Source organism: Bos mutus, chromosome 8 (genome assembly GCF_027580195.1).
Source record: "Bos mutus isolate GX-2022 chromosome 8, NWIPB_WYAK_1.1, whole genome shotgun sequence".
Classification (NCBI taxonomy): Eukaryota; Metazoa; Chordata; class Mammalia; order Artiodactyla; family Bovidae; genus Bos; species Bos mutus.
In genome coordinates this window covers 45110916-45133939 of record NC_091624.1, presented here as the reverse complement: position 1 = coordinate 45133939, position 23024 = coordinate 45110916, and the positions used below count along the sequence as shown (strand labels likewise).

Here is a 23024-nt window from a genome sequence, read left to right as displayed (position 1 = left end):
TTGTTTCACATTTTGGGTATTATGAAGCATGCTGCAATGAACAAGGGATTGCAGATAACTCTTTGAGATCCTGATTTCACTTCTTTTATATAAATACCCAGAGATGGAAGTGCTGAAACATATGGTAGTTCCATTTTTAATTTTTCTGAGAAATCTTTGTACTGTTTTCCATAGTGGTGTCCCAATTTACACTCCCACTAACAGTGCACAAAGTTTCCCTTTTCTTCACACCCTCGCCAACTCACGTTGTCTCTGGCCTTTTCAATACTAGCCATCCTAACAGGTATGAGGTGATATTTCATTGTGATTTTGATTTGCATTTCCTTGATGATCAGTGAAGTTGAACACCTTTTTATATACCTGTTAGTCACTTGTCTGTCTTCTTTGGATAAATGTTTATTTGGTTCTTTTGCCTGTTTTTTAAAACCTAGTTGTTGTCTTGAAAAAATATATATATAAATTTTACCTTTTTAACCAGTTTCAACTTCACAATTCAGTGGCATTAAGTACATTCACAATGCTGTGTACCCATGACCACTATCTATTTTCAGAACTCATTCATTACCTCAAACACAAGTTCCTATCCATTAAAGAACTTCCCATTATTACTTCCCCCAGGCCCTGATAAGCTTTCTTCTACCTTCTGTCCATATAAATGTGCTGATTCTAGGTACCGTCATAGGGGGGATTATACAGTATTTTTTTTTCTTTCATGTAACTTATTTGTTTCACTTAGCACAATGTTTTCAAAGTTCATTCATGTTGTAGAATATTTCAGAATATCATTCCTTTTAAAGTCTGAGTAGCCTAATATCATTTTTTATAAAGTATTTTTAAAGTCTTTATTGAATTTGTTACAACATTGCTTCTGTTTTATGTTTTGGTTTTTTGGCCATAAAGCATGTGGGATTTTAGCTACCTGACTGGAAAAGTGAAGTCTTAACCACTGGACTGCCAAGGAAGTCCCCTAATATCATTTTAATATATTTTCTGTGTAAAACCGCTAGAGACAATCTCTGGGTGTCCACATCCTCATGCACACTATCATTGTGTTCAGACTTTCTCATTTCCTAACCCAGTCATGCTTTTTACACTTTGCTTCTTGGTGAGTGTCCTTTTAAGTGATAATTTTACTCACTTTAGTCTTAGTGTTTTAGAACCTTGTTTTAAAGCAAAGTTCTTGCTATTCTTTTCTTAGTAAGAACCACAACTCAGGTTGTTTTCTCAGCCTTACCAAGCATCCATGTGAACTTAGTGTTGAAATCCTTATTGTATAACCCTAATAGGGAACTAAAGAAAGCCCATAAGTTTGTCTAAATAAAAAAGAGGATGATGATAATCTGACTATAGATAATGGTCTCCATCTGGTCATCTTAGTAACTTCTAAGGAATGGGATCTCAGCCCCTTGACTGCAAAAAATTTGTTGCATTTCTCATAGAGAAGGGGCTTCCCTGGTGGCTCAGATGTTAAAGAATCTGCCTGCAATATAGGAAACCTGGATTCGATCCCTGGGTTGAGAAGATCCCCGGAGAAGGGAATGGCCACCCACTCCAGTATTATTGCCTGGAGAATTCTATGAACAGAGGAGTCTGGTAGGAGGGCTACAGCCCATGGGGTTGCAAAGAGTCGGACATGACTAACTAACACTTTCATAGACAAGGACCCTGAGTCACAGGCCAAGTGTTACGACTCAGCTCATAACATTTTCCCTTCTAAGGCAAAGCACTGTCACCAGTCTGGCTTTGTAAACTCTTCAACTTCTGTGAAGTAGCTCACTGTGATTTGTGTGTCTCTGGGGGCTTGTTGTAACTATAACTGTAATGGAGTCCACAGGAGTCAGTTCTAGGCAGACATTCCTTTGGTCCTATTTTCCAATAGCAGACTGAGCAGATCTAGTGGTAAGCTGAAGTGTCAGAATGGGAACTGGAGAAAATCAAGAGAAAATTGAATGGAAATGTACAGAAAAGAATAAGGAAAAGTAAAAAAATGAATTTATGCTTTTGAATTGTGGTGCTGGCATAGACTCTTGAGAGTCCCTTGGACAGCCAGGAGATCAAACTCAGTTAATCCTAAAGAAAATCAACCCTGAATATTCATGGAAGGACTGATGCTGAAACTCCAATACTTTGGCCACCTGATGCAAAGAACTGACTCATTGGAAAAGACCCTGATGCTGGGAAAGATTGAAGGCAGGAGGATAGAGGATGAGATGGTTGGATGGCATCACCAGCTCAATGAACATGAGTTTGAGCAAACTCCAGGAGATGGTGAAGGACAGGGAAGCCTGGCATGCTGCAGTCCATGGGGTCACAAAAAGTCAGATGCAACTTAGTGACTGAACAACAACAACAACAAAATCGCTATGTGGGGAAAATATACAACACATAGGGATAAAATATACAACACATAGGGATAAAATATACAACACATAGGGATAAAAGCAGAGACAGTTCCCCTGGTTTTACCATTAACTAACTTTTTAGACTTAGTAAATCACTTGAACTCTGTGGGCATCTTTAAATTTCCACACCTATGAAATGCAATGAACAATTCATAAATTGCCAGTATCTAAATAGGATTTTCTAAGACATGTGCTTTTCTATGAAAACATAAAAAGAAAATGAGAAAAGAAGAGAAATGTCCATTGTGTAGAAGGGCAGATAATGTCCATATGTCTAGGATCTACCCATAAGATAATTGCATTCTTGGCTTTGTCAAAGGTGTGGCCCTCTCTGTACAGCCTACTGTTTCACATGTCTTTGAGCAGGAAATAGGGCTGAGTTACTTATTATTTGTAGATATTTCATCAATGAGACTCTATTTTTCTATGTGCTTATTCTGCCTATGAAGTGCTTTTAGAATTTGCTTCATATCCTCATTCATATTCCTCTTCTTCCATTACGTCTAAATCTCAGCCAAAACTTCTGGGTTAAACTCAACACTGTCCAAGATTTGGGGCTGCCATGTGAAACTACCCTGAAATGATAGTTGGGGGAAATCAACAAGCACTGAATGTATAAAACTTTTATAAAAAAGCAAAATTAAAACTGATTGTAAATTTGGTGATTTTTTAAAAAGGTTAGAATACCATAGGGTAGTGTAAAAATTTATAATTATAGGATGCAATATGATTTATACAAGTCTGTATATATATGTGTGCACAGATGTCTTCATTTAATTCTTCTACCATTGTCTTCATTGGAGCTTCCCTGGTAGCTCAGATGGTAAAGAATCTGCCTATAATGCAGGAGACCTGGGTTCAATCCCTGGATCAGGAATAATCCCTGGAGAAGGAAATGGCAACCCATTCCAAGTATTCTTGCCTGGAGAATCCCATGGATGGAAGAGCCTGGTGGACTATAGTCCATGGGGGTCACAAAGAATCAGACACGACTAAGCAACTAAGCATGCAAACATGCATTTTACAGATGAGAAAACAAAGATAAAATGAGAATATTTTTCTCTAGATTACTCAGCTAGGAAGTGTTGAAATAGGGACTCAAACCCAACTCTTCTGACTCTTAAGAGTTTAGTTCCTTCTACACAAACTGTCTCAGAGAAGGCAATGGCAACCCACTCCAGTACTCTTGCCTGGAAAACCCCATGGACGGAGGAGCCTGGTGGGCTGCAGTCCATGGGGTCGCTACGAGTAGGGCACAACTGAGCGACTTCACTTTCCCTTTTCATTTTCATGCATTGGAGAAGGAAATGGCAACCCACTCCAGTGTTCTTGCCTGGAGAATCCCAGGGACGGGGGAGCCTGGTGGGCTGCCGTCTATGGGGTCGCAGAGAGTCGGACACGACTGAAGTGACTTAGCCGCACACAAACTGTCTACAGCAAAGCTATCTTGCACAGGAAAGCACATTTAATGTTAAAGTACTAAGTATGGAAACTCCATTTTATCTCCAGCTATCATTTATTTTCTACAATATTACTAGTGACAATCTGTCTGATGTTGAAGTCAAATCTTATGTCTCTTGGCTGTCCACTATTATTTTTTCTCTCCATTCTGGCCACTAATGATTAGCAAAGAGTCTTGAAATGTTATATACTCAACGAGTCCTTAAAAGAATTCTTCTGTCCAGATTCTAGATTTATGCATTATGCAACTTACACTTACCTGTGTTTCTTGTTCTTTAACTAAAACATTTATAAAAATGCCAGTTTATTTATATTATGTTGACCTTGAAGACAGAAATATTAACCTCTTTCCATGCTGTTCCAAGGCTCACAGCCTCATTCTAAAAAATGACATAAATAAATATGGAAATATAATCATTGCTAAAATAACAGCATAAGGGAGCTCATGGGAAATATTTGTCAAAGAAGGGAATGAGAAGTTTCTCAGGAAGGCACTATTTAAACCTTAAAATAGTAGGTTTGTCAGGCCTACAAAGGAAATAAAAAGAAAGGGACATTCTAGGAAGATAATGAGATTCAACGATAGCATGTATAAAGTCATGGTTCAGCAGGTTTATCAAGGTTAGACTGAAATAAAGCATTTTATTTACTTATTTTTGAGTCTTTTTGTATATTTATATACATTGCACACACAAATTGAGCAGGTTTCAAGAAGCATAAAAGAAACAGGAAAATTAGAAAGCAAAACAAGATGTTTCAATGGTTGCCCAGGGAAAGGATGGAGGGAAGGGACAGTTAGGGATTTGGGGACGGACATGTACACACTGCTATATTTAGAATGGGTAACCAAAAAGGACCTACTTTATAGCACAGGGAACTCTGTTCAATGTTAAGTGGCAGCCAGGGTGGGAGGGGATTTTGGGGGAGACTGGATACATGAGTATATATGGCTGAGTACTTCCGCTGTTTACCTGAAACTATCACAACATTGTTTGTTACTTGGCTATATCTCAATACAAAATAAAAAGTTAAAAAAATAAAAATCTTACCTAGGGAAAAAAAAGCAAGAATGTTCCAGAAACCATAAAGCCATGGGTAAGATGAGACCAGTGAAATATAAAACATACAGCCCTACATGGCTGATAAGTATGTGCTCCAAGTTCTCTTCTAAACTATTGGAAAACAAAACAAAACAAATCAAAGAAACAAGAGAAGTAAACAAGATTGATAGGAGATTTATAGCATCCATAAAGTAAAATTAATGTACTATCAACAAGGATAATAAAATTACATAAACAGGACAAAGCCAGCCAGCTAAGTTCAGTTCAGTCGCTCAGTCCTTTGCGACTGCATGGACTGCAGCACGCCAGGCTTCCCTGTTCATCACCAACTTCCAGAGCTAGCTCAAACTCATGTCCATCAGGTTGGTGATGCCACAGCCATCTTGTCCTCTGTTGTCCCCCTCTCTTCCTGCCTTTAATCTTTCCCAGTATCGGGGTCTTTTCTAATGAATCAGCCCTTCTCATCAGGTGGTGAAAGTATTGGCACTTCAGCTTCAGCATCAGTTCTTCCAATGAATTTTTGGGATTGATTTCTTTCAGGATGGACTGGTTGGATCTCCTTGCAGTCCAAGGGACTCTCAAGAGTCTTCTCCAACACCACAGTTCAAAAGCATCAATTCTTCAGCACTTAGCCTTCTTTATGGTCCAAATCTCACATCCATACATGACTACTGGGAAAACAAACCAGCCAACCAAATAATAAAAATCAATGATTCAGAAGGAACACAGTTCTTCCTGCTTGGCTAGGGGTGTGGGAGGAATGAATCTGCAGAATAAATAGGCTAGTGCCATACAAACGCTTCCCTGGCAGCTCAGCAGTCAAGAATCCACCTGCAATGCAGGAGATGCAGTTTGGACCCCTGGGTAGAGAAGATCCTCTGGAGAAGGGCATGACAACCTACTTCAGTATTCTTGCCTGGAGAAGCCCATGGACAGAGGAACCTGGTGGGCTGCAGTCCATAGGGCCACAAAGAGTCAGACATGACTGATGCAACTGAACACGAGCATGGACTATAAAAATTAACAGAAACAACTTGTAAAGAATCAAGAACAAACAATATTTATATTTGAGATGCTTATATTTATCTTGCTGGTTGCTGAATAACAAATTTTTATAAGGATATCAAGTATAAGCAACAAAATATATGCAACTATGCATGTGTGCTCAGTTACTTCTGTCTTTGTGAACCTATGAACTGCAGCCCACCAGACGTCTCTGTTCATGGGATTCTCCAGACAAGAATACTGCAGTGGATTGCCATGCCCTCCTCCAGGGAATCTTCCTGACCCAGGAATCTAACTCCTGCATTGCAGGCGGATTCTTTACCACTGAACAGCCAGGGAAACCTATATGCAACTATAGCAGAAACCAAAGCAATTGGGATAATCTGATTAGCTGCAGCAAACACACGGTTCACTCATTTTATTTTGGTTCATTCCCATGACTGTAGAGAAGAGACAAAGATTTTATTTTCTAGAGAAGTTTTAGATTCACAGTAAAATTGAGTGGAAGGTACAGAGATTTGCCATATACTTCCTACCCCTCACATGCACAACCTCCCCTATTATCAACATTCCCCATTGGAGTTGGACATTTGTCATAGTAGATGAAACTACGTTGACATATCATTACAATTCAAAATCCTTAATTTACATTCAGTTCAGTTCAGTCACTCAGTCGTGTCCGACTCTTTGCGACATGAATTGCAGCATGCCAGGCCTCCCTGTCTGTCCATCACCAGCTCCCGGAGTTCACTAAAACTCAACGTCCATCGAGTCAGTGATGCCATCCAGCCATCTTTTCCTCTGTCGTCCCCTTCTCCTCCTGCCCCCAATCCCTCCCAGCATCAGAGTCTTTTCCAGTGAGTCAACTCTTTGCATGAGGTGGCCAAAGTACTGGAGTTTCAGCTTTAGCATCAGTCCTTCCAAAGAACACCCAGGGCTGATCTCCTTCAGAATGGACTGGTTGTATCTCCTTGCAGTCCAAGGGACTCTCAAGAGTCTTCTCCAACACCACAGTTCAAAAGCATCAATTCTTTGGCACTCAGCCTTCTTCACAGTCCAACTCTCACATCCATACATGACCACAGGAAAAACCATAGCCTTGACTAGACGGACCTTTGTTGGCAAAGTAATGTCTCTGCTTTTGAATATGCTATCTAGGTTGGTCATAACTTTCCTTCCAAGGAGTAAGCATCTTTTAATTTCATGGCTGCAATCACCATCTGCCATGATTTTGGAGCCCCCAAAAATAAAGTTTGACACTGTTTCCACTGTTTCCCCATCTATTTGCCATGAAGTGATGGGACCAGATGCCATGATCATCGTTTTCTGGATGTTGAGCTTTAAGTCAACTTTTTCACTCTCTTCTTTCACTTTCATCAAGAGGCTTCTTAGTTCCTCTTCACTTTCTGCCATAAGGGTGGTGTCATCTGTATATCTGAGGTTATTGATATTTCTCCTGGCAATCTTGATTCCAGCTTGTGCTTCTTCCAGCCCAACATTTCTCATCATGTATTATGCATATAAGTTAAATAAGTAGGGTGACAATATACAGCCTTGACATAGGGTTCATCTTTAGTGTTATGTGTTCTAGGGATTGGACAAACACACAGTGATGCCATATATCCACCATTAGAGTACCAGACAAAGTATTGTATGGTTGTTATTGTTTAAACTCTGAGTCATGTCTGACTCTTTTGGAACTCCAGGGACTGTAGCCCCCAAGGCTCCTCTATCCATGGGATTTTCCAGGCAAGAATACTGGAGTGAGTTGCTGGGTTGCCATTTCCTTCTTCAGGGGATCTTCCTGATCCAGGGATCAAACTGACCCAGGGATCAAACCTACGTCTCCTGCATTGGCAGGCAGATTCTTGACCACTGAGCCACCTGGGAAGCATTTATAAGGTACTTGCCTCTTTTTTCTGCAGATTCTTTCCTCCCACACCCCTAGCCCCTGGAAACCATTGTCATACAGTTGAAATCAAAAGGTATGTAACTTTTCTTGTATTGGCTTCTGTCACGTGGCCATATGTATTTGCTTCTTCCATGTCTTTTCATTCTCGGTAGTTCATTTATTTTCACTGCTGAATAAAATTCCATTTCTAGATATACTGCTATTTATTTATCCATTCAACTATTGAAGGATATCTTAGTTACTTCCAATTTATGGCAGTTATGAGAAAGCTGCTGTAATTGTCCATATTTAGGTATTTGCACAAACTTAAGTTTTCATTCATTTGACTAAATACCAAGGAGTGAGATTGCTGGACTGTATGGTTATGCTAAACTGTCTTCCAAAGTGGCTGAAACATCTTGCTTTCCCACTAGCATATAACAAGAGCTCCTATTGCTTTACATCCTCCCCAGCATTTGATGCTGTCAGTGCTCTGGATTTTGGCCATTCTAATAGGTGTGTAGTGATATCTTCAGTTCATTTCAGTCACTCAGTCGTGACTGAATTGTTGCGACCCCATGGACTGCAGCACACCAGGCTTCCCTGTCCATCACCAACACCCAGAGCTTGCTAAAACTCATATCCATCAAGTTGGTGATGCTATCTAATCATCTCATCCTCTGTCATCCCCTTCTCCTTCTGCCTTCAATCTTTCCCAGCATCAAGGTCTTTTCCAGTGATCATGTATGGATGTGTGAGTTGGACCATAAAGAAAGCTGAGTGCTGAAGAATTGATGCTTTTGAACTGTGGTGTTGGAGAAGACCCTTTTTTTTTTTTTTTTTTGGAGAAGACTCTTAAGAGTCCCTTGGACTGCAGGGAGATCCAACCAGTCAATCCTAAAGGATATCAGTCCTGAATATTCATTGGAAGGACTTATGCTGAAGCTGAAGCTCCGATACTTTGGCCACCTGATGCAAAGAACTGACTCATAGGCACCTTTTATTTTGTTGTAACTGAAGATAATGCCATAAGCAAACATATTTAAGTCTTCTAATTTCTCTTGAGATGGTAAATCTTCCACATGCTATGGCTCTAGTGACCTCAAACAATACCTCCATTAGCAATGTGTGGGTCTCACAACTAAGGATACAAGAGCTGTTTGGTTTAGGCTTCTGCTTTTTTCTTGAAACACTAAATAGAGAAGCAAATAGGAAAAAAGAAGCAACACTGATACAAATCGGTTTCATAACTAGAAAGGGGTTTTGAGGGACTCATTCAACAGAATGATCTAATTCTAAGCAAACTTAGTGAGGAAAGAAAACATGTGTATCTTGCTTATATTTAAAAATCATCCAGGGATTTGGAGCAAAGAGCTGATGTAGCCCAGCTGACTATTTCTTTGGTCCAAGAAGAACTTAAGACAACCGGAAGACTTCCCTGGATAATATGGGAGTGACTGTGGGCTTGTTTTTAGATTTCTGTGTGTGGTTTTGGCTTGGATCAGGAGGCAGCTTGGGCAAGTCTGTGAGAGGGTAAATAAGAGAGGAACAGGATGTATTGTGCTCCTCTGGCTGTTTGCCAGCTTTGCTTTGACTACGCAGTGTTGTCTACTATAGCTACCACAACTGGGATAAGTCCTGGCAGACTCAGGGATAAAATTATGGCAAAAGAGAAACCCTGAGAAGTAAGAATTCAGAGGCAATAAGACTAATCCCTGAAAGTTGCTTTCTCACCCCACCAGCTCTAAACTGACAGAGGAAGTTAACAACTAAGGGCTTTTTCTTCCTAATACTATTTCTCTAGGTGCAAACGGTGAAGATCTGAAAACTGTCTGTGAGTGTTGAGTAACTGACTTGTTTCTTGGTCTTTGAGGTTTTTCAACCTGTGGGAAACTCATCAACCTCCCACTTTCTAGCTTTTCTAGCTGGTAATATCTGAGGCTGTCCATCTCTACATGTATTGCTTAATAGAATAAGTAACAATGTCGTGTCAAAATGAGGTAGCTGACTCCAAAATAACACATTAAGGAAGCAAACATTTCCAAAGATTAATGATAGTAGAAATGTTAAAATCCAAATAATAGAAATGCCCCAAAGACAGAAAATTCAAAAAAGTAGAGATAAGGAAATAACTTGAATAATGGAAATGAATTTTCCAGACTTAAGAAAGAGAAAAGAGCATGGTGTGAGAAAAACCATGGAGAGTCAAAAGGAGAAGAGGAGCAAAACATTAAAAAAAAAAAAATTGTGCCCCTAGGTAGTTATAGAAAATTTAGGAACTTTAAAACAAAGAAAAAAAAAATCCAATGATTCCAAAATAAATAGTGTATCACATTGAAAACAACCAAGATTATACTGAAACCACATTTTCCAACAGCTGTAATAGATGCAAGAAGAAAATACAATAGCAATTTTAAAATATTGAAGGAAAAGAACTTAGAACTATGATTTTATGCCCAACTAAACTCTTTATTCAATTATCAGAGTTTGATTCAAAAATATTCTCAAGCATTAAAGGTTATAAAAATTAATGACATAAAGACCCACTTGAAAGCCTTTTATATAAATTAATAAATAAGAAGAAAGAAAATCCAGTGTATACCACAAGAGATATATGAAACAGAGATGATCAAATACCTTGATAAAATGTATGTATCCTAAAACAAAATCATTATAGCCCCCCCAAAGTGTATTCATAATTTCCATGATTTGAAAATCTAGGTAATTCTATCCAAGAAAACTTTCTGTTTTGATGGACATCTTCTATATCATCACCCTGCAACATGGGAGTCACCAGCAACATAGTTACTGAGTACTTGAATTATGACTTCTATGACAGTGGAACTGAATGTTTCAATTATATTTAGTTTAATTAATGTTAACCTTAACAGCCACATGTGGCTAGTGACTATTTTTTAGACAGTGTAATTCTAGGTAGTACTTTCACAGCATCATCTTTTACGACTTAAAATATCTCAATTGGAATTCCATCACCTCCACTATCTTTGTTCGTAGTGATGCTTCCTAAGGCCCACGTGACTTCGCATGCATTCCACAATGTCTAGCTCTAGGTTGGTGATCACACCACCGTGATAATCTGGGTCATGAAGATCTTTTTTGTACGGTTCTTCTGTGTATTCTTGCCACCTCTTCTTAATATCTTCTGCTTCTATTAGGTCCATACCATTTCTGTCATTTATTGTGCCCATCTCTGCATGAAATGTTCCCTTGGTATCTCTAATTTTCTTGAAGAGATCTCTAGACTTTCCCATTCTGTTGTTTCTCTCTGTTTCTTTGCATTGATCACTGAGGAAGGCTTTCCTATCTCTCCTTGCTATTCTTTGGAACTTTGGATTCAAATGGGTATATCTTTACTTTTCTCCTTTGCCTTTCACTTCTTTTCTATTCACAGCTATTTGTAAGGCCTCCTCAGACAACCATTTTGCCTTTTTGCATTTCTTTTTCTTGGGGATGGTCTTGATCCCTGTTTCCTGTACAATGTCACAAACCTCCATCCGTAGTTCATTGGCACTCTGTCTATTAGATCTAATCCCTTGAATCTATCTGTCACTTCCTCTGTATAATCTTAAGGGATTTGATTTAGGTCATACCTGAATGGTCTAGTGGTTTTCCCTACTTTCTTCAATTTCAGTCTGAATTTGGCAATAAGGAGTTCATGATTTGAGCCACAGTCAGCTCCCAGTCTTGTTTTTGATGACTGTATAGAGCGTCTCCATCTTTGGCTGCAAAAAATATAATCAATCTGATTTTGGTATTGACCATCTGGTGATGTCCATGTGTAGAGTCTTCTCTTGTGTTGTTGGAAGAGGGTGTTTGCTATGACCAGTGCATTCTCTTGGGAAAACATTGTTAGCCTTTGTCCTGTTTCATTCCATACTCCAAGGTCTAATTTACCTGTTACTCCCGGAATTTCTTGACTCCCTACTTTTGCATTCCAGCCCCCTACAATGAAAAAGACATCTTTTTGGGGTGTTAATTCTAGAAGGTCTTGTGGTTCTTCATAGAACCATTCAACTTCTTCAGCATCACTGGTCAGGACACAGACTTGGATTACTGTGATATTGAATGGTTTGCTATGAAAACAAACTGAGATCATTCTGTTGTTTTTGAGATTGCATCCAAGTACTGCATTTTGGGCTCTTTTGTTGACTATGATGGCTACTCCATTTCTTTGAAGGGATTCTTGCCCACAGTAGTAGATATAATGGTCATATGAGTTAAATTCACCCATTCCAGTCCATTTTAGTTAGCTGATTCCTCAAATGTCGATGTTCACTCTTGCCATCTCCTGTTTGACCACTTCCAATTTGCCTTGATTCATGATCATGGCAAATAGATGGGGAAACAGTGGAAACAGTGACAGACTTTATTTTCTTGGGCTCCAAAATCACTGCAGATGGTGACTGTAGCCATGAAACTAAAAGACACTTGCTCCTTGGAAGAAAAGTTATGATCAACCTAGACAATGTATTAAAAAGCAGAGACATTACTTTGCCAACAAAGGTCCATCTAGTCAAAGCTATGGTTTTTCCAGTAGTCATGTATGGATGTGAGAGTTGGACCCATAAAGGAAGCTAAACACCAAAGAATTGATGCTTTTGAACTATGGTATTGGAGAAGACTCTTGAGATTTCCTTGGACAGCAAGGAGATCTCACCAGTCCATCCTAAAGGAAATAAGTCTTGAATATTCATTGGAAGGACTGATGCTGAAGCTGAAACTCCAATACTTTGGTCACTGATGTCAAGAACTGACTCATTTGAAAAGCCCCTGATGCTGGGAAAGATTGAAAGCAGGAGGAGAAGGGGATGACAGAGAATGAGATGGTTGGATGGCCTCACTGACTCAATGGACATGAGTTTGAGTAAACCCCGAGAGTTGGCAGTGGACATGGAGGCCTGGTGTGCTGTAGTCCATGGGGTCGCAAAGAGTCACACATGACTGAGAGACTGAACTGAACTGAACTAAAGTCTGGGTAATATCAACACCATGTAGGACTTGGGAAAGAGGAAGGAGTATGAGAGCCAGGTGAATTCTTATATTTGGGGGAGAAATAGTTGTCACTTATTTAGTTGATGAGTATAAATAGGTTTTAATTATAGGCCAGAAGACTTGAGTGGGCTACCTTGCACTCCTCCAGGGGATCTCCCTGACCCAGGGATTGAATCTCCCTGGGACTCTCACATCTCCTGCATTGGCAGGTGGGTTCTTTACCATTAGCACCGCCTGGGAAGCCCACACATGTCCATACACATACATATATCCCCTCCTTTTGTACTTTCTTCCCATTCAAGACACCAGAGCGCTTTAAGTAGAGCTCCCTGTGCTATACAGTATATTGTCATTAGTTATCTATTTCATATATAATATCAATAGTATATATGTATCAACCCCTATGTTTAATTATTCTAAACCCTCTCTTCTCATCTCAAACCTCTCACTCAACCCACTAATTACAACCTTCTCATATTTTTAAAATAGACTTTTTCCTTGAAGCAGTTGAAGCCATCATGGATATCTCCCTCAATAAAATATTTGAAATACTTTAGTTCTCTTATCAAGCAACTCTCCTATGTCAGTGACTTAAGAGACAGATATTACATACCTTCTGGAAGATTTGTACTAAATATCTTTGAGTCATCTATAAATTGGGAATCATAATCTTTGAACCAAAGACTTAAACCTATTACAATTACCAAATAAAAGAATGCATGCAAAATGTTTACATTTTAAGGGATTTTGCCATTTTTATTCATGTTGCTGTTTTATTTCTAGTTAAACAGTATTTAAACAACTTTCCTAATCACCAAGTATACTTTATCATGAAACTTTCCAATTACTGTTAAGTTGTTAAGTTTTATGGGAACAAAATTCTCTGTGGTCAGGATATTTGCCATGATTTCTTAGTTTAATGGTCATAAATTAAGCCCTATGTTTAGTAATTCCTTGGATATTTTATTCAGAAGGGTACATGTATATATCATTCCTTGTTCCCTCCAGATGCATTAAGTAAACAACCCTTTCATTGTTATTTCCCCAGCTTTAATTTATAGACTGATACTCAACTCTCTAACAAACAGCATCAGTATCTTGGGCAGATAGTGCAGTTTATAAACTTCTTTCACTGAACATTCATATTTTCAAACATCTGTTATCTTCATGGTACTGTGCTCCTGAAGGACACACCAGGATTTATATATCCTGCCTTTAAGAGTTTTAACTAAACTGCAACTCTCACTAACTGACCAAATTGGAAGATAGCATCTGTCAAATTCATACAGTTGCTCAAACTTCACCTTAAAAATCATTCAAGATTTTTCTATATCCCTTAGTTGCTACATCCAATCAATTAGCAAGTGTGATAATTTTATGAGCTAACTATTTCTAAGATATGTACCAATACGCACCATTGTCTTCAAGGCCTTTAATATTTGTCTCTCCATAAGCTTGTTGCTGGTTAGTCGCTAAGTTGTTTCCAACTCTTTGCAATCCTCTAGATCATAGCCCACCAGGCTCCTCTGTTCATGGGATTTCCCAGGCAAGAATACCAGAGTGGGGTGAATACATACTTTTTATGCTGTATTTAAGTCATGGAAATGGACTGTAGTTATACATACATTTGTGTTTTCTACATATCCATTTGCTTTTCTCACTTAGTTTTCTCTCACCAGAATACTCCTTCCACTATTTCTTTTCTAGCTAATAATAATCTCTCTCCCCCCACCCCACCCCCTGCACCAAATGATGTATTCTAAAATCTACCTGAATATAATGCACAAGCCTCAGTCACAATATTTACCATTTGCATAAACTGTATCTATTTGTAGATTAATCTCTATTATTAGACTTTATTACAGGAATACTAAGGATAGCATCGGGCTTCCCTAGTAGCTCAGCTGGTAAAGAATCCACCTGCAATGCAGTAGATCTGGTTCAATTCCTGGGTCAGGAAGATCTGCTGGAGAAGGGGATAGACTACCCACTCCAGTATTCTTGGGCTTCCCTGGTGGCTCAGACAGTAAAGAATCCGCCTGCAATGCAGGAGAACTGGTGTTCAATCGGAAACCACTGAACAACTTACACTTTTCATTTTCAAGGACAGTATCAGGGTCATCTTGAAATGCCCAGAAATGTAGTATTAATTTAGTGTAAACTCAAATTAACATGATCTCAATAAATATTTAATTTATCTTGCAATATTAGTAGTATGCTGCTGCTGCCAAGTTGCTTCAGTCATGTCTGACTCTTTGAGACCCTATGGGCTGTAGCCGGCCAGGCTGCTCTGTCCATGGGATTCTTCAGGCAAGAATACTGGAGTGAATTGTCGTGTCTTCCTCCAGAGGCTCTTTCCAACCCAGGAATGGAACCTGTACGTCTTATGTCTTCTGCATTGTTAGGCAAGTACTTTTACCACTAGCGCTACCTGGGAAGCCCTGTTATTTGTATAAATAGCAAAAATAATAATAATAATAATTTGTTTTTTAATAGTCTGAAAGTAGAATTTTCAACAGTAATATGAGTTGCCCCCCCCCAAAAAAAAACAGTAAAATAGTTCCCAAATGCTGATACATTTATTGTCATCCTAAAACTGTATTCCCACCTAACTACCATTAAAGAATATAGTGAAATAAATATAGTCTCCTGGGAAAGAATTTTAAAACACAGTACTCCGTTTACTCTAAGAGATGCTTTGTTAGAAAATATGTTTTACAAAAAGGAATCTTGGAGAAAAGAAGATGGTATGCTTATGAGTAATTTCAAATAGTATCTGTATAAAACACAAAACTAACTATAATGACCAGGGGATGAAAATCATGGTAGAATTAAAACACCTGACAACAACATGTAAGGTGGCTAGGGGTGGGATGCTGATAAGGGTTACACCATTGCAGGATCTTGTATTAGTTGATGGTAGTTAGATGTTATTAGGATTTTATTTTGCTAAATTTTAATGGTAACTACTATAGGATACGGGAGAAGGAAATGGCAACCCACTCCGGTATTCTTGCCTGGAAAATCCCATGGACAGAGGGGCCTGGTGGGCTAAGGTCCATGGGGTTCCAAAGAGTTAGACGTGACTTAGCAATTAAATCGGAGAAGGAAATGGCAACCCACTCCAGTATTCTTGCCTGGAGAGTCCCGTGGGCAGACGAGGGTGGTGGGCTGCTGTCCACGGGATCGCACAGAGTCAGGCACGACTGGAGCGACTTAGCATGTATGCATGCATACTATAGGATACATGTAGAATTTTGATCTTCTAGACCAGCAAAAGATATAGAAAATTATAGAGCAAACTTAAATGACTCAAAAGAATGTAGAAAAACAAAGAGAAGCATAGACATGGAGAGATTACTATAAAACTTACAATCTGATGCTTGCAAACTCCCAAATGTATCAGTAAAAAATAAACTCAGTAGTTAAAGAGCATTGATTTTTAGATTGGGAAAACTCTACTAATAGGAATATAATTTAGAGTTAACAGAAATACCAGGTCAATGGATACCAAGAATCTCAAATTGTTTTACCTTTTTTACTAAATAATATTGTTTCTAGTATTTTATCCAAAGGAAGTAATCTGAAATCAAAGAAACATAAACATAATCTTAGGCCATTGGGTGCCCAACTATTTTTCTCTCAATTTAAGTTTTCTCTATAAGCATTTATATCTTTTGCTGGTCCAGAAAATCAACAACACTTTTTCAAAACAGTCTTTCCCAGTACAGACTGATAGATTTTCTTAAATATACAGATATCTCAGTCTTAGTAGGTACTTTCCCATGCTATTGGAGCACCAGAGCCAAGCAGTCGCCCAGATGTGAGTCCTTAACAAGATGTAACCACAGACATAAAAACTTCTCAGAAATGAGGAACATTCTCATGGTCTTGACAGTGCAATGTCTTGGCAACTTTTCAAAGCCATTAGGAAACATTCCCCAAACTTCCAAAGAAGGTTTGCGATTTTTAAAACTTTTTTTCAATTTGTAAAGAGAAGTAGGGGGAAGATAAAGCTGGACAGTGAAGGAGGGGAGATAAAACTGGACAACTGGTCAGATCACAACTTTGTGCTGAGTAGGACTTCTCAGCTACCTGCAGTAGCCAGCATGTCTTTGGTCCTGCTCTCCATCCTCTGCCTCATTATTCAGACTCAAGGTAAGCACTAATATATTGACAATTCCAAAGAATTAATTTCATCATTGTCATGTCTTTCCAGGAGAGGGAGAGAAAGCTAAAGAAAAATTCTTTGTTATCAAAGCTTAAGTAGAAGGAAATTGTTCTTCTCAGCGTTTCTCTTCTCAATGGGAATTGTCTTCCACGTGATTTCAACAAACCAGTCAACAAAAACATTTACATATTTTATATCAATATTATGTCTCTTTCTCTAGCAATAACCATAAGACAAACACTTGAATCAGAGCTGTATGAAGTAGTTCATCCTAAGAAACTACACATTTTACACAAAAGAGAGATACAGAATAACCAAAAAGAGAAGCATGGCAAAGAGGTAAGCAATGGATTGACCATGGTGTCATCTAATGAGACAGCAAAGGATCTTTTTACTAGTAGAAGTGATGTCACAGTCAACATCTAATAGTTTAGTTTTGAAATACATTTATACAAAAGCTCCCCTTTGCCCTGGAGAGGGCATAGGTTTTCTTCAAATGCTTTTTTGCACTGAAGCAGCAGGAAGGAAGTTAACTGACTCCCTGGATCAGAAAGAATAAAGCAGCTTGGATATTTCTCCAAGTTTGTGGGGAGAACAAAATAAAGGAAGACAGGAATGGCAGCCATTTCTAGGAGATAAAATTATCTCATTAATTTACAAGATTTTTTTTTTTACTGTGTTGAAGATACTCTTTGACTATTACATTTTTGCAAATATTTTCCTCATTTAATAATTTTTATTTTAACTTTTAGCATGTTTTTGTTTGAGCTTTTTTAGTATACTTGGTTTAGCTTTAAAGCAGTAAAAATATGTGCCTTATTATTACCCTATTAGGATCCATTAGAGTACAGAACTGTATACCATACGTTAGAGCAAATGATAAGTCCCTATCTTACATATTAGAGTGAATTTGATCTGTATTATTACCATGTTATTGTACTTTTTGGAAATCTATCTTGGTGTAAAATTTGTGTTTTCTTTTACATATTTTAGAAGCATGAGAACTGCTTTTATCTTACATGCATTTGTAATTATTATTCTGTACAGCTACCTATATCATTATAATTATTTTAGATAGATTCAGAAATGTAAATTATCATTATGTTATTAAATATTTTTAGGAAAGATATGAACCTGAACTTCAATATCAGATGATGTTAAATGGAGAAGAAGTCATTCTTTCCCTACAAAAAGCTGAGTAAGTTGCATTTTCTGCAAGTCTAATTGCTGGATTATTCTAAAAAAAATGTAGGAAAATAAATCTTGAAACTCTATATAGTCTAATTTCACAAAGAAGACGTAAAGCATATTGATCATTAGATTCTAATAGTTTGTGCTAATATTATCGAAGAAGCTTGATGTTTCTCTAGGAAATTATATGCAAATTATAAAACAAAGTCAGCTGCACAAACGACTTTCTTCCTTGGTAATTTTGGAATTTGCTGCAAATATATTCTACCCAGATAAACTCAAACCTTTGATGTGACTTTCCAGTACTTTTATTTAATTGGAGTATATTTTCTTTAAAATATTATGTTAGTTTCTACTGTACAGAAAAGTGAATCAGTTATACGTATATGTATATCTCCTTTCTTGAATTTCTTTCCCATTTAGGCCACCACAGAGCATTGAGTAGAGTTCCCTGTGCTATACAGTGAGTTTTCATTAGTTATCAATTTGATACATCACTTCAGCTCAGTTTTGTTCAGTCGCTCAGTCGTGTCCAACTCTTTGCGACCCCATGGACTGAAGCAAACCAGGCTTCCCTGTCCATCACTAACTCCCAGAGCTTGCTCAAACTCATGTCCATCGAATTGGTGAAGCCATCCAACCATCTCATCTGTCATCCCCTTCTCCTCCTGCCTTCAATCTTTCCCAGCATCAGGGTCTTTTCCAATGAGTCAGTTCTTCGCATCAGGTGGCCAAAGTATTGCAGTTTCAGCTTCAGCATCAGTCCTTCCAATGAATATTCAAGACTGATTTCCTTTAGGTTTGACTGGTTTGGTCTCCTTGAGATCCAAGGGACTCTCTAGGGGAGAAGTCTACCACCACAGTTCAAAATCATCAGTTCTTTGACACTCAGTTTTCTTTATGGTCCAACTCTCACATCCATACATGACTACTGGAAAAAGCATAGCTTTGACTAGACAGACCTTTGTCAGCAAAGTAATGTCTCTGCTTTTATATATAAGGCTCAGTCAGGGCACACAGCCTTGAGATACTCAGGGAATAGGGCTACACCAAGTTCTATAATAGTCAGTAAACTTCTCCCTGAATGCAATGCTCCTTGATGTGTACTTGTGACCAAATACCCTTGCGAGATTGCTTAGAGGCTGTCTTCTTGGTGTGAAGAATCCCAATAATACATTTGAAGTTAGAAAAATCACTCTCTGATTTCTGTGTTAGTAAAATATTGGAAGACATTTCTGTCCTCAGATCTAAGAGGTATAACTGAATGTTTGATTTGCTTTAGGAGCAGACTCACGATATTGGAAAAGTATCAGTGCATCAGAAATTCAGCTCTTTCTCACCATAAATATTATCATTCCTTTAATGCTGAAGATCAAATCAGGGATATTAGCCTTAATTATCACCATGAGAGTATTGTTCAACTTTCTGCTCTCTCCAGGCATCTTCTGGGACCAGACTACACTGAAACATATTACTCACCCGGTGGAGAAGAAATCACCACAAGACCTCAGAACATGGTAGGTCTGAATGCTTTCTGGGACTCTTAACTTGGATCAGCTGCTTACATCATGAGATTCGTAAGTCCAAGGTAAACTTAAAAAAAAAAAAAATCAAAGGACTTGAAAGCAAGGGGCTCATCTATGACCAAGGAGACAACAGGTGAAAAAAAGAATTATATCTTTTTTAAAAGATAGGAGTAGTAGGAGGCTCTCAAGTGTTGCATTAAACTTTTTTTTTTTAGCATTCATGTATTTGAGTGTGTTGGATCATTGTGGCACACAGGATCTTCACTGCATCATGCTCAGTATTTCGTTGTGGTGCGTGGACTCTCTAGTTGTGGTGCACGGGCTTAGTTGCCCCTCGGCATGTGGGATCTTAGTTCCCTGACCAAGGAGTGAACCCACAACCTCTGCATTGCAAGGCAGATTCTTCACCACTGGACCACCAGGGAAGTCCCTCAAGTGTTGCATTTTAAGAAGCAACTAAAAATCTATTTTTCCCTTAAACCATTTTATCACCAGGTTAGAAATATTCTCTCCTAGGTACTCAAAATGTTATGCCACTATTTACTATTTTGTAGTGATAAATGCATTTATCCTGAGATTCACAATGGTATATCAATTTTTAGTTAATAAAAATTTTTATCTGGTTAAAACACTATCATAGAAATGATGCCAAGGTGTAGGTGTCAGACATAGAGAATCAAGGCCAAGAAAAGAACAGGAAGAGAATATAAAAAGGCTCAGTCGTATGTATACCTATGGTGGATTCATGTTGATGTTTGGCAGAAACCAATACAATACTGTAAAGCAATTATCCTTCAATTAAAAATAAATAAATTTAATTAAAAAAAAGGCTCAGTCATGAGTATTATCAAGCTAGGGTGTTTCTCAGAGCCACCCTCCATGGTGTCCCAAACATCTGCTGCTGCTGCTAGGTTGCTTCAGTCCTGTCCAATTCTTAGCAACCCCATGGACTGCAGCCTACCAGGCTCCTCTGCCCATGGGATTTTCCAGGCAAGAGTACTGGAGTGGGTTGCCATTTCCTTCTCCCGTCCCAAACATCTATGTCTCTATAAAAAAACAAACAAGATTTTGGCCACAGAATGGTCCTTTGTTCCCTTCTTACTCTCTTATTTCAAGGGCATCTGGAGTTTTGCTAACATTGACCTTTGGGGAAAGTATCTGATAAATTAGTTCATACTTAAGTGTGGCTTCCCTGGTGGCTCAGACAGTAAAACGTCTGTCTGCAATGCTGGAGACCCAGGTTCGATCCCTGGATCGGGAAGATCCCCTGGAGGAGTAAATGGTAACCCACTCCAGTACTCTTGCCTGGGAAATCCCATGGACAGAGGAGCCTAGTAGGCTACAGTCCATGGGGTTGCAGAGTCAGACACGACTGAATGACTTTACTTTAAGTGTGAATGGCCAATGACATCTTAATGTGGTACCTTTTCCAACTTGTCTACAAGCAAATGTTAATGACGTTGTTATAATGAAAATGTTATAATGACAACATTTTTTTTCTGCTGATACCAGCCATTTATTAAAAACGCATTTCTACTAAAATTGTTCTTAAATTCTTAGATTTAGAGCATGTGATAGCTGGACCCAGCTGAGTTTTTATTTTACAGATTAAAAACGCAGGGATGAAAATACATTACAATAATTAATGTAGCCATTCTAGTTTAGCCTGAAGAGATTTAAAGTTTCCAGTGATGGCTTGTACTGCTGCTGAGGAGCTCATAGACTGGAGCTCGACCAGATAACCACAAACAGCATCCAGGCAGAGATTTGTGAATCTTCTCCTCTCACAATTTAAAACTTGGCTAGGATTTTCAACATATCTTGTCAATAGTACATGTATACAATCCAAAAGGTGTAAAGGCAAGAAAGACACAGATGGAATGTCAGACCCTGAGGAAAGTCAATTTGTTTTGAACAAGAGTTTATTCATTAGCTTTCTTGGACTGTTCTACACAAGTGATCCCCTACTTTGCTTATATGAAATGCCAAAATGTCTGAATCTCTGTGTGGTGGTTTGGTCGCTCAGTCATGTCCGACTCTTTGCAACCCCATGGACTCTAGCCCACCAAGCTCCTCTGTCCATGGGATTTCCCAAGCAAGAACACTGGAGTGGGATGCCATTTCCTTCTCCAGGGGATCTTCCCAACCCAGGGATCCAATCTGTGTTTCCTGCTTGGCAGGCAGATTCTTTACTACTGAGTCACCCGGGAAGCCAGTCTGAATCTCTAGCTATAGACAAATTCTTTGGGCTTTCGAGGCTGGTAAAGGGCTACCACTAACATTCCAGTTTTTTAAAAAATGAGTTGGACCCATAAATCAGAGGGTCTCAGACATGGTGGTGTGGCCTCTTGAGGACTGTAGAATTTAGAAAAATGAATACCTTATTTTATTGATATGTAATGCCATAGTGGAGCTTGCATAGAGGTACTAAATTCTCCAAAGTTGGCACTCGAACCTGAGAGTTCTTGGGGAGTGCTATAGACCACATAAAGCAAATGGTTACTTCTCAAATGCAGTGTCTACTCTTGCCCTAAGTCCATTTAGGTTCAAATTTCCTGAACTTTTCTTTAGTGTGAATTAGTGTCACAAAGACAGTTCAACCACCAAATATGGAGAGTTTCCAAAGTCATAGATAGAGAGGTCCATGAAACTGCTGAGATTCTCCATGTTTTTGTTTCTGGGAGCTAATCTGGTCACAGCCACTATTTGTAGAACATTCTTACATATTCAAGATAAGAGTTTTCAACACAACTGTGATACATTTATTTTTGTAGTTAGAAATTTTTTTTCCCAACCTTAGGAACACTGCTACTATAAAGGACACATCCTAAATGAAAAGGACTCTGTTGCCAGCATTAGTACTTGTGATGGATTGAGGTGAGTTACCACTTGTAAAAATATTAAACATCAAGCACTATTTTGTTGCATAATATTGAGTCTTCCTGGACACCATGTCTTCTTACTATTTTGGTAAAATTGTCTCCATTGATAAAATGCTGAATCTATGTGGTTAAAGTGAAGAATAATGCATCATCCTTGCAGTTATCTCATTATCTGCAGTTCTAGTAAAAGTTAGAGTTAATAATTTTTAAACAAGTACTCTATTCGGGAGCATGATGACATCTGGATTCACTTTCATATTTATTATCCATCCACCCTTCGTTCCCTGAAACCATCTGTTTTATCTTCTTAAAGATGCTACCCTGCAGTTGTCACATTAAACATAATTTTTAGAAGTTTGTGGGTATGAGTGTGTTTGTGTATCTGTGTGATATTTCTGTTTACAAAGGTGATTCTTGCCAG

The 23024-nt window shown here is 38.5% G+C and overlaps 1 protein-coding gene across 2 annotated transcripts in view; it reads left to right on the top strand.

Moving 5' to 3' along the window:
* The window catches only part of LOC102277413 (disintegrin and metalloproteinase domain-containing protein 28), a 125755-nt gene that overhangs the window by 83478 nt on the left and 19253 nt on the right, over positions 1–23024 (top strand). For both annotated transcript variants that reach the window (XM_070375526.1, XM_070375525.1), the window contains 5 exons: positions 16829–16991; positions 17225–17343; positions 18126–18202; positions 19634–19712; positions 22522–22598. In XM_070375526.1, coding sequence (XP_070231627.1) covers positions 16829–16991; positions 17225–17343; positions 18126–18202; positions 19634–19712; positions 22522–22598 — 515 coding nt within the window. The remainder of the gene's footprint in view (positions 1–16828; positions 16992–17224; positions 17344–18125; positions 18203–19633; positions 19713–22521; positions 22599–23024) is intronic.